At 40.5% G+C, this 11941-nt stretch overlaps 1 protein-coding gene across 5 annotated transcripts in view; it reads left to right on the top strand.

Moving 5' to 3' along the window:
• TNIP3 (TNFAIP3 interacting protein 3) overlaps positions 1-11941 on the top strand; it is a 116593-nt gene that overhangs the window by 51115 nt on the left and 53537 nt on the right. For all 5 annotated transcript variants that reach the window (XM_010858323.1, XM_010858324.1, XM_010858325.1 and 2 more), the window contains one exon: positions 3938-4055. In XM_010858323.1, the coding sequence (XP_010856625.1) occupies positions 3938-4055 (118 nt within the window). The remainder of the gene's footprint in view (positions 1-3937; positions 4056-11941) is intronic.

Raw genomic sequence — 11941 nt, 5'->3', positions numbered from 1 at the left:
CGGTCTAGGTTGGTCATAGTTTTTCTTTCAAGGAGCAAGTGTCTTTTAATTTCATGGCTGTAGTCACCATCTGTAGTGATTTTGGAGCCCAAAAAAGTAAAGTCTCTCCCTGTTTCCATTGTTTCCCCATCTATTTGCCATGAAGTGATGAGACCGGATGCCATGATCTTAGTTTTATGAATGTTGAGTTTTAAGCCAACTTTTTCACTCTCCTCTTTCACGTTCATCAAGAGGTTCTTTAGTTCTTCTTCACTTTCTGCCATAAGGCTGGTGTCATCTGCATATATAAAGTTATTGATATTTCTCCCGGCAATCTTGATTCCAGCTTGTGCTTCCTCCAGCCCATCATTTATCATGATGTACTCTGCATATAAGTTAAATAAGCAGGGTGACAATATACAGCTTTGATGTACTCCTTTTCCTATTTGGAACCAGTCTGTTGTTCCATGTCCAGTTCTAACTGTTGCTTCTTGACCTACATACAGATTTCTCAGGAAGCAAGTCAAGTGGTCTGGTATCCCCATTTCTTGAAGAATTTTGCACAATTTGTTGTGATCTACACAGTCAAAGGCTTTGGCATAGTCAATAAAGCAGAAATATGTTTTTCTGGAACTCTCTTGCTTTTTCCATGATCCAGCGGATGTTGGCAATTTGATCTCTGGTCCCTCTGCCTTTTCTAAAACCAGCTTGAACCTCAGGAAGTTCACGGTTTACATATTGCTGAAGCCTGGCTTGGAGAATTTTGAGCATTACTTTACTAGCGTGTGAGATGAGTGCAATTGTGCAGTAGTTTGAGCATTCTTTGACATTTTTAGGAAGGTCAAAAAGATTTTGACCCTCTCTTCAGAAAGAGACATTGAACATATAACAGATATAATATAGTTTTGTACTTAATTTGACTTGGGGTAACTCATGGACCCCTGCCTCTCATCCTGGCTCCTGATCTATAGTTCCCAACTGAGAAAAACAAGGAGCCACCTAAAAGGCCATTGGTGAAGCACGTGGTCCTCATAGCTTGTCTCCCAAGCCTCTCCTGATATCTGACTCTGTAACTCAGCTGACTTTCAGTGTGGGCAATGATAGATTGTTTGCTTTGGAACTAAAGCAGAAATGCCCCTCACAGTGGAAAACCTGAGCCCAGTTATTTGGGAATAAAGCAGTCCTCTATGGTCCTGCTATAGTGACAATTCACTAGCAACTCAAAAGTAGATTAAAAAGTCATGGGTGTCAGAACACATTCTTATCCTGCCCCTTATAAGTCGAGTGACCTTAAGAAAAGGTATTTAACTTCACTAAGGCTCAAGTTTAATTGAAAAATCAGGATGATTAAGGGGTAGGGCCCTGAGCAAAGACATCTGGAGCCATACTCCTGACCTAATCAGCTAAGTATTACAGAATCAGTGAACAGATCCCGGGTGAGGATAATACATACCCAGTGAAACTAATGCAAAGTTTCGAAGGCTTTGTTCTGTTTGTGTTTAAACGTTTGGTAGTGATGGCCTTTTAGGTGGCTTCTTCTTTTTACTCTACTCCAAACCTTGGGTCATAATGTCATATTAGACTATAACTTTGTTGCATGCAATTATTTAGTGAACTAGAGAGGAAAGCAGAGTTTTAGAGCCTCTGTTAATGCTTCCTTTGTGTCCCAACTTTATCAGTTCTTTGAGGTTATTTGCATACATTTTAAATAAGCATCTAATTTACTGTTAGATTTGAGTTAATGTTTTGAATTAAACTTCATCACACAGTCATATTTATTCAACAACAAATATTTATGGAGAGAGGTCATACTATGTGCCAAGAAACAGGGCAACAAATAAAAGCAGACAAATCCCTTCTTTCATGGGACATATATTAAGCCTGTATGGGGTCTGGGGAGAAGAGTAAACAAATAAGAAATCAAGATCATAAAAAATTATAAGGAGAAAATTAGAATTAAAGGCCAGTAGTAATGGGTATGAAAAGCCATTTTAAATAAGTTCATCAGCAGAGGTTTTCTTAATAAAGTAACATTTGAGACAGACTCTGAAGGGCATGGGGGAAGCAAGACGCATGGAGGAAAGTGCAGACACCGAGCTCCTATGTGGGAAGCACACTGGCGTGTTCTGTGATGGATGATACGAGCTCAGAAACGGAGCACAGGAGCTGGTCATTTGGGGTTTTGGAGGTCACAGAGGGTCGTATCAAAATGATCCCCTCTGGGGTTTGGGCTCAATAACATGTTTGTCACAACGGAATGTAACACCAGAAAGAGTTGTGACCTCTTGGCAGGCAAGTCTGGTTCAGAATAGGTCAGGAAAGCTGCCTTAGAGGCTTAACAATCAGTCTAGTCCAATTCCATTGGACTAATTAATTAATTGGTAATGTAATTAACCTGAAGGATTTGGGGCACTTATTAAAGGAATTTTGAGACTCAGAGGATTGCAGGAAACGCTGGGCATAGGCTAACAAATTTTGATACTACATGTATATAAGCTTTGGGGCCATGAAGGGTTACACCCAGTAGTTCTATATGGTGACATCGCATGTGGGCCATGAGGCACAGATATTCCACAGCCTGAGGAAAGTATAAATAGAAATATGAGGGTTCAGGTGTATTATTCAGAGGGTTTTTTCCTAGTACCAATAACAGACACCAAAAAGCTAGCTTAAGAAAAGACAAATAATTCATTATAAAAGATATGGGGTAATTAGCAGAATATAGGGTAGGAAGGTAGTCATGGCTTAGGGTTGATTCAGGACTAGAAAATTGCGAAGACTTTCCATCTCACAGCTCTGCATTTCCCTACCCAGCTGCTTCATTCTTAGCTCCCTCTGCACACAGAAGAGAATCTCACTGGCCAGGCTGGAATCGATTATTTACTCTTGGCCCAATCAGCTATAACCAAGGAAATGAGGTCAAGTAGTATCAACAAGCATGGCTGTCAAAGCCTCTGCCTGGGACCCACTCTCAAAGAAGGTAGAGGGTTGGACAGACAGCCCAAGTAACCTCTGCCACATCATGTGATTAGATCATCCACCTATTTATTTTACTTGGAGACAACTTTGAGAAGTATTCCTGAAAAAAATCCCTACCCCAATTCAAGGGGTTGTTTTCAGGGGATGAAAAATGATGAGGAAGACAAAACAAATGTAAAGAAAAATAACATAACGAATACATTTTTCTCTTGAATTCTGTTTTTAATGAGACGATTTCTCCATCATGTCAGCATGATACAACCGAAAGAAAAATGGACTAGAGTCAGAAAATCTGATTTAAATTTTTACATTATCAGTTAATAGTCATGGGAATGTAAGCAATTCATTCTGGTTCTCAGATAAATGTTGCAGGTTGGACTAGCTTCTTTTTAAGGTAACTTCCAGATACCCTTTGACTCTGATATGATATTTCTATTTGGTGGCAAATAATCCTAGGGATTTGTTGTCAGTTCATTGAAGACATAGAGCAAAAATGGCCAAGAGACAAGCTATAGAATCCTACACATCTGAGTGTGATCTTGGCCCTGCCACTGTTTTGGAGTTTGACTTCGCATAAATCAGTAAGTTAGTTACTAAATCCAAGTTTGCTCATCCGTAAAATGCAGGTAAATGCTGACTACTGTAATGAATTGTACCCACTGAATAAGAAAATGAATGTAAAACACCTGCCTTCCTGGGAGTGTTTAGTTCTGGTCATTGTTATCAGCCTGTGAAAAATCCCTCAACTTGTTTGTATCTTACTAGATTACTTAGAATAAATGTGCGGGTAAGTGAAACTTAAACTCCAATACTCTTTAAAGTTCTCTAACGGCAGCAACTAATGAATATGAGATTAGAGACCTGGAAATTCTAGGGGTGGGGGGCATCATACATAAATAACACCTCCATGTCACTCACGAACATAATAATTTTTAATTACCTTTGTAAAATGTGGCTTTCCCATGTCCCCCGGGGGCAGGTGTGAAAGCATGGAGCTGGATAATAAAATCCTCAGTCTGATTGAGAGGAATACTTCTGATCCCAGAGGGGTCAGCCTGGGGGCCACGTCGAGTCATAGAAGTCCCTGTTCTGTGAAGGTAAGGAAAACCTTCTGCTTTTTCTCAATATACCCTTCAGCAGCGTGGTCACTGAGAAGAACGCACGGGGAGAGTCCCTGAATCATTTCCAGTAAGGCACTTCCTTGATGACTGAGAGGACAAAGTGAGCCCGTGCAAACTTCTCTTACACAGTCACTTCCTGTTACTAAAAAAACCCTCCACAGAAGCTCCTTCCAGTTTAAAGTGTGATATCAAGGGACCGTCATTACAGGAAAGGGAGGTGGAGCTCACGCTATTAGAAAGAGTGCTTAATGCAGCAACAACTCTTTTATTGGGAGGAGCTAACCTAATGTATGCAAACTCACTTACACTGGGTTACTAAAATCCACACAATTCATGCCCATTTTTTAAAGGAAAAAAAACAAGATTTTCCTGATTAGATAAGTTCTTTGAATTTTCTCTTGTTTCAGGATATTTATCTATGGTGCTTTATGTAACAAATAGAATTCAAGGGTAAGCTCAAGCTAGGAATTTTGCAGATACCTTTCTAGAAATACATCATGAATGACATCACAAACTCTTAAGCTCTGCAGTCCTTCCAATTAGAAACTGTCTCTAATGATCACTTCAAAATAAATCTAAATTAAGTAAATTAGAGAATGTGGCTGACCTTAAAAATATTTACATAACTTCTGCTTTGGTTTCTTAGTTCTAAAATGATCCAGGCTCGTTGTGGAAAAGCTACACTAAGCATAGAGAAAACTATAGAAATCATGTATAGAGAAATTTATTGTGGAGCTAATGGAGTTTGCAGTCCCCTAAACAAACATTGTCTTTCATAATTAATTTTCGAGGTTGCCTCAGGCCTCACCAAACGTGGATCAGCCTCTGAAATCCCCTCCATGCCCACTGCTCCTAGAGAGCCTTGCTTAGCATTGAGATCTGTGTGTCTCCTTCTGGCCCTCTCTCTCTCTCTGACACACACACACACACACTCACATTCACACTGATACACATACTCTGTCTCACACATACACACTTACATTCACACTCTCTCTCTGACACACACACACACTCACATTCACACTCTCTCTCTGACACACATACACACTCACATTCACACTCTTTCTGACACACATACTCACACACACACTCACATTCACACTGACACAGATACACACACACACTCACATTCACACTGACACACATACTCTCTAACACACGAACATTCACACTCTCTCTGACACACATACTCTCACACACACACTCACATTCACACTGACACACATACTCTCTCACACACACACTCACATTCTCTCTGACACAGATACACACACACACTCACATTCACACTGACACACATACTCTCTAACACACGAACATTCACACTCTCTCTGACACACATACTCTCACACACACACTCACATTCACACTGACACACATACTCTCTCACACACACACTCACATTCTCTCTGACACAGATACACACACACACTCACATTCACACTGACACACATACTCTCTAACACACGAACATTCACACTCTCTCTGACACACATACTCTCACACACACACTCACATTCACACTGACACACATACTCTCACACACACACACACTCACATTCATACTCTCTCTCTCTCTGACACACATACTCACACACACTCACATTCACACTGACACACATACGCACACACACACATTCATACTCTCTCTGACACACATACTCACACATGCACACTGTTCTGTCAAACACTTTTCTCACTTAGTAATTCGTTATAGATCCTCCTATACCTCTTTCATTCACTTAATGAACAAATAGTATTGTGTACGTTCTTTCCACTTCTCCCTGAAAAAGAAGCATTTGTTTTCAAAGTGAGAAATGCCTTTCTGCTAATGATGAGGGGCCAAAAAGGCTTTTCTCTCCACTTCCTTCCTTCTCTTTTCATCCCCACCCCCACTCTCATACACATACCTCTAACTCCCAGTTAAGACTTACTTCCTTCTTGGAAATGCTTTTTTGTAGTGGCCATCTACTTTAGCACCAAAAAGAAATTTAATGATGAGAATTTGAATCCCCTCCAGAAGCCTGATCCTCTTATTCTCTATTTATCAACCCCTAAGACTCTTTCGCTCATGACTGGCTTCCCTGCACATTCTGCTCACTTGTTCTCTGGATCCCTCCTTGTATGGCAAAAACCTCACAGCCCTATTGCCACCCTCTTGGCAACTAGTTCCCTGTCTTCTGGGGACTTGACTGGAACTTCTCTGTCTCTTTATGATACTGTTTCCCCTATCTCTTCCTTGATGAAACTTGCTCATCTTCCTATACATTTCCAGGCAAAGGAGAGCAGGCATCTGGCTGGTTCTTGTTTTGTCTTGTTTGCTTTGTGAAATGTAAGGTGAAGACATCTACAGAGAATGAGAGAGTAAAGGTGAAGTCCAGTGGTTAAAACAGGGAAGATACCCACGTGGCTCTAGCGGTAGAGAATCTGCCTGCAATTCAAGAGATGGGGGTTTGATCCGTCGGGCGGGAAGATCCATTGGAGAAGGAAACGGCAACCCACTCCAGTATTCTTGCCTGGAAAAATTCTATGAGCAGAGGAGCCTGCCAGGCTACAGTCTGTGGGGTGACAGAGAGTCAGACACAACTGAGTGCCTGAGCACACACACACATGAAATGGCCACTGAGAGACAGAGACGGGAGAGAGGGGCAAAGCTAAAAAGAGTTCCTGGGGCACAGTGAGGACCACTGTATAAGACCAGTCACTAATGAGCATTTGGGCTCCTAAATCTTCAGTCTCCCCATCACTTCTTACCGGCTTAATTCTCCTCAACTTTTAAATATTGAGACTTCATACTATTTTATGGGTAATGTTCTTTGTTCACCATTAAGTATGATTTTATTTTATTTATTAACTTTTATTGAAGTGTACTTGTTGTGTTAGTTCCAGGTGTACAGCAGAGTTATATGTCTATATTCTTTTCAGGTTCTTTTCCATTATAGGTAATTACAAGATATTGAATATAGTTCCAAGTGCTATATTGTAGGTCCTTCTTGTTTATCCATTTTATATATAGCATTGTGTATCTATAAATCCCAAAGTCTTAATTAATCCCTCCCTCCCTCCTCGCACATTATGAGCAATGTTCTAATTCACTCTTTCACATCCTAGCCAACGTTGATCATGACATCCAAGTTTTTCCAACCACTTGTCATACCACTCACAAGCTCTACCTTGATAAACCCATGGATTCACAAGCTCCACCTTGATAAATCCATGGCCATTTGGCATCTGGTTTTTCACTTGTCCTTTCATTTGCATTTGATACTATTCACTAACTTTCTTAAAATGTCTTTCTCCGTTGACATCTATAAAAGTGTCCTTCAACACCCTCCTTTTCCCTCCGCTCTTTCCGTCTCACTTGCCGTCACCAGTCTGTCTTGTATCACCTGTCTGTGTGACAGTAGTGTCACCCAGGGATCAGTACGTCGTGGTTGGTTCACTAAACTTCAAAACACGTGCCGATGGCTTCTGACACATACACTTACTAAACATGTAGTTCTTTTCTAGATTCATATCGACTTCACTCAGCATGTTCAAAGATGCGCTCAGTATCTTTCCTGTTACGACTGTTTGTTGTTGCTCCGCTCTCCATTTCCCACTTCCCAAGACGCACCCTGTCCCACCACCCCACCCTCCTTTACTAGACCATGCAGTTCCATGTGCTGTGCTTTCTCACATACTGTTTATTCTTCATGGAAACCTTGCCTCCATGCCCCTTGGATGCACTGTGTTTCCAACTGTGTTTTCATGCGAATTGTGAAATCATAGTACCTCCCTCTTTAGTCTCACAGAGTTCTCTGGTCCCCTTTTGCTCTGTCCTAAACTATGAGAAAAGTAGACTTATAATCACCTTATCTCTAAGAATCCTTCACAAATAATCTCAAAGTCTACAGGAGGGATATTGAATATATACTTAAAAGCTCAGCTTCTCATCCTAAAGCTTTTGACTGGCAGTGATTGTCAGATGCCCACCTATCACTGCTGCTCCCAGATGTTAGCTATACCACTCCCGGGGCACTTTGTGGTACCACTCATGGTGACAAGTAAGCCTAATATGTGGCTGTGCGCTCCAGAGCCCAAACAGAGCTAAACACTATGGTTCTCTCCATTTCAATGGAGAGACCTTTCTTTCCCAACTTTAGCTACACAGGCCCCCAGTACTACTTTACACATCCAGTGTTTGCCAAAAATATGTGTGGCCGTCTTTTTGATTTTCATGCTTCTGCAAATGGGGAACCTGAGGTTCAGTGAAGCTAAGTACATTTCTCGTGGTTTCTACTATAGCTGTAGGAATTGCATTCTGGACCTAAACCCAAATCTGTCTGGGTTGCTCTATACATCCTGCTTTTAATGACCTCTTCCTCAAATAAGAATCATTTGAAGTGACTGGGCCTGAACTCAAGCTGTTACCAGGAACGATGCTGGTGTCAGAGCAACCCCTGCTTTCCTGTGTGTGGCATCACCCTTGCATCAAGCTGCAGCTCCTCTACTCTCTCTCTCTCTGAGGATAAGGTCTCCCAGGAACAATCCCCAGAAGTGTCTCTTCATCTCCCAGACTTCTGGCATCTCCTTCTCAATTGTCATCTGAAGTATCTTCAAGTATTTGATTCCTTAAGTACACACAATTTCCAGCTGAAATCTCTGCCGAATTACTATTTACAATAGCACTCGCAGAAGGAAATCCTACATTCAAAACAAAAATTTTTCCATTCTCACTGATCTATTGATGAAACTGAAAAAAAGGATAGGAAAAATTCTTTTGGAGTAAGACGAGGGTGGGTCAATGACAAAATTTGGAAGGCATCTCTCATTTTCCCACTGGATGGAGCAAGCGTAAGAACAGTAAGGGAGATTCCCTTTCCAGGAAGAAACATATTTCATTACGACTTTAGGAGATGGGTAAAATGCTTCAAATGGTTCAGAGAGTATAATCTTTTAAAAGATTAAGTAAGTTTCTAATCATAAAGAAATATGATTTAATGACAAGTCCTGAGACATAAGTCATGTTCCCTTTATGGTCTGCCTCTGCCAAAAGTAAGAGGGAGAATTACTATAGAGAAAATGGGAAGAAGTGAAATGAAGTTGCTCAGTCGTGTCCGACTCTTTACGACCCCATGGACCGTAGCCTACCAGGCTCCTCCATCCATGGGATTTTCCAGGCAAGAGTACTGGCGTGGTTTGCCATTTCCTTCTCCAGGGGATCTTCCTGACCCAGGGATAGAACCCAGGTCTCCCACATTGTAGGCAGGCGCTTTACCGTCTGAGCCACCAGGGAAGCCCATAGAAATGAGAAGACTAACTCATTGCTTTGAGGAAACAGAAAAACATTATTGATGAATATGAGGAATATTAATATGAAGTGGGTTTTAATATTCTGTTAACACTGAAAAACATTGTTGATGAATATGATGAATATTAATATGAAATCGGGTTTTAATATTCTGAGACAGTTGAAAGTAGAAAGTTGGTGAACAGAAGACATTGAAAGTCTTGCAGGCAAAGAACAAATCATTTTCTAAGTGAGAATAATACTCAATTCCAAAGTGGACATTAAATGGAACTTACATTAAACTAATACAGTGACAAAATTAATATACGAACCTTAATTTATTACCCTGTAATTGTGTGTCTTCAAATATGAAAGGAAATGATAGAAGACTTGAGATGTTTTCTTGAACAAACAAATATATCCCAGTAATGCCTAGAAACAAGGGTTCAACCTGGGATGAGAAGGAAAAGTGTTTGAATTTTAAGATCTACCAAAACCGAATTTGCTTAAGAGTGTTGTCATGTGTTTAGATTCTATTTTGCTTTTCTTATTTTAACTAAGACACAGCACTAAGAATTGACTTTTAATAACTTTGGTACCAGTTGAGGAGCGATTTCCCAGTAATTGGAGACAAATTCTAGCTCTGGACATTCTTCCTAAGGCTAAAAGTCTTGGTAAAATGCTTTCAATGGCTCAGAGAGTATAATCTTTTAAAGTATCCCAGTATGAACTTGGGGCTTCTCTGGTTAAAGCATCTCCCTGCAATGTGGGAGACCTGGGTTCGATCCCTGGGTTGGGAAGATCCCCTGGAGGAGGAAATGGTAACCCACTCCAGTATTCTTGCCTGGAGAATCCCATGGAGGGAGGAGTCTGGTAGGCTACGGTCCACGGGGTTGCAAAGAGTCGGACATGACTGAGCTACTTCACTTTCACTTTCAATATGAACTTATGACACTTTAAAAGATTATGAGAGAAAAACTTCTTGGAAACTACAGTAAGTTGACAAACGTTTTCTGTAACCACATTTGTTAGGAAAAAACATTAATTTCCCTTTCCTTGTTTCCTTTTTTCAAAAGTTAAGCTATTTCATTATCAAAATCTTTTTTTCTCATCTCTAAACTGGGATGTGATAAGAATAAACTGAGTGAAAATGTGAAAGCATTTTCTAAATATAGAGGGCTAAATTGCTTGCATACATACGTGCCTAGTGGTGTCCAGCTGTTTGTGACCTCAAGGATTGTGGTCCACCAAGCTCCTCTGTCCATGGAATTTTATAGGCAAGAATACTGGAGTGGGTTGCCATTTCCTCCTCCAGGGCATCTTCCTGACTCAGGGATCAAACCCACATCTCCTGCATCTCTTATATTTGCAGGCAGATTCTTTACCACTGAGCTTCCTGGGAAGCCCAAAAGGGTAAAACACAATTCTTATGATCATGATGGTAGTGAGATTAGCTTGAGCCTCAAAGCCTTCTTATTTTTTCCCATACAATTACTAGCTTACTCTTTGAATCCCATTATTTAATTTTGAGTCGTGGTAACTGTGGAATGTTTTGATCTTTTTTTTTTTTTTTTTCCTGTTAGGAAAAATAAGCAGCATTGTTGTATGAGCAGCTGTTTACTATTCCCTGGGAAATGTCTGAATAGCTGGCTAGGAAAACAGCAAGTTCTTAGGCAACAAGAAGTTGAGAAGAAGCTGTCTCAACTCAGCTGCTGTACTTTGTGGTGTTTGAAGCTCATAGTAGGCAACCTGGGTGAAGTCATTTAAATGAGCTAGGTATCTTTCTCTTAGCTCTAAGTTCAGCTAGTAGTTTTTAGCTTTATAATTCTAAAAGTATAATCAAATCTCGAAACTAAACAGGTTGGGTCGACAGACAGACCAAGCTGTGTTTCCCAAGCTATTACCATGCCTAATATATGACATATGACTCCTTCCATTCATTTTGAAGGTTTTAAAAGCTTCCACTATACATAAATATCAGGTATATGTCCAGACAAGAAGATCTTGCTGTGTATGTTCACCTTGAACTCTATTTTTGTAATAAGATATAACACCAGAAACTGCAGGAAAACAAGATCAAATTTTAAGACACAAGAATTAAAACTCTTATACAAGAAGAGGGACGAAAATTTCCTCCCATTTGAGAGGCATCCATTTGTTGCACAGATGGCTATCTATAGGAAAGGAGAAATGGGGCAGTAAACTCAGGCTCCTCTTGTTTGATAAGTAAGAGATACTTTTGAATAGGACACTTTCTTTTTTTTTTTTTAATTTTATTTTATTTTTAAACTTTACATAATTGTATTAGTTTTGCCAAATATCAAAATGAATCTGCCACAGGTATACATGTGTTCCCCATCCTGAACCTTCCTCCCTCCTCCCTCCCCATACCATCCCTCTGGGTCGTCCCAGTGCACTAGCCCCAAGCATCCAGTATCGTGCATCGAACCTGGGCTGGCAACTCGTTTCTTACATGATATTTTACATGTTTCAATGCCATTCTCCCAAATCTTCCCACCCTCTCCCTCTCCCACAGAGTCCATAAGACTGTTCTATACATCAGTGTCTCTTTTGCTGTCTCGTACACCGG

Source organism: Bison bison, unplaced genomic scaffold (assembly GCF_000754665.1).
Source record: "Bison bison bison isolate TAMUID 2011002044 unplaced genomic scaffold, Bison_UMD1.0 scf7180017864385, whole genome shotgun sequence".
NCBI classification, from domain to species: Eukaryota; Metazoa; Chordata; class Mammalia; order Artiodactyla; family Bovidae; genus Bison; species Bison bison.
Note: the sequence above shows the minus strand (reverse complement) of the source record. Positions and strands in the feature narration are given on the sequence as shown.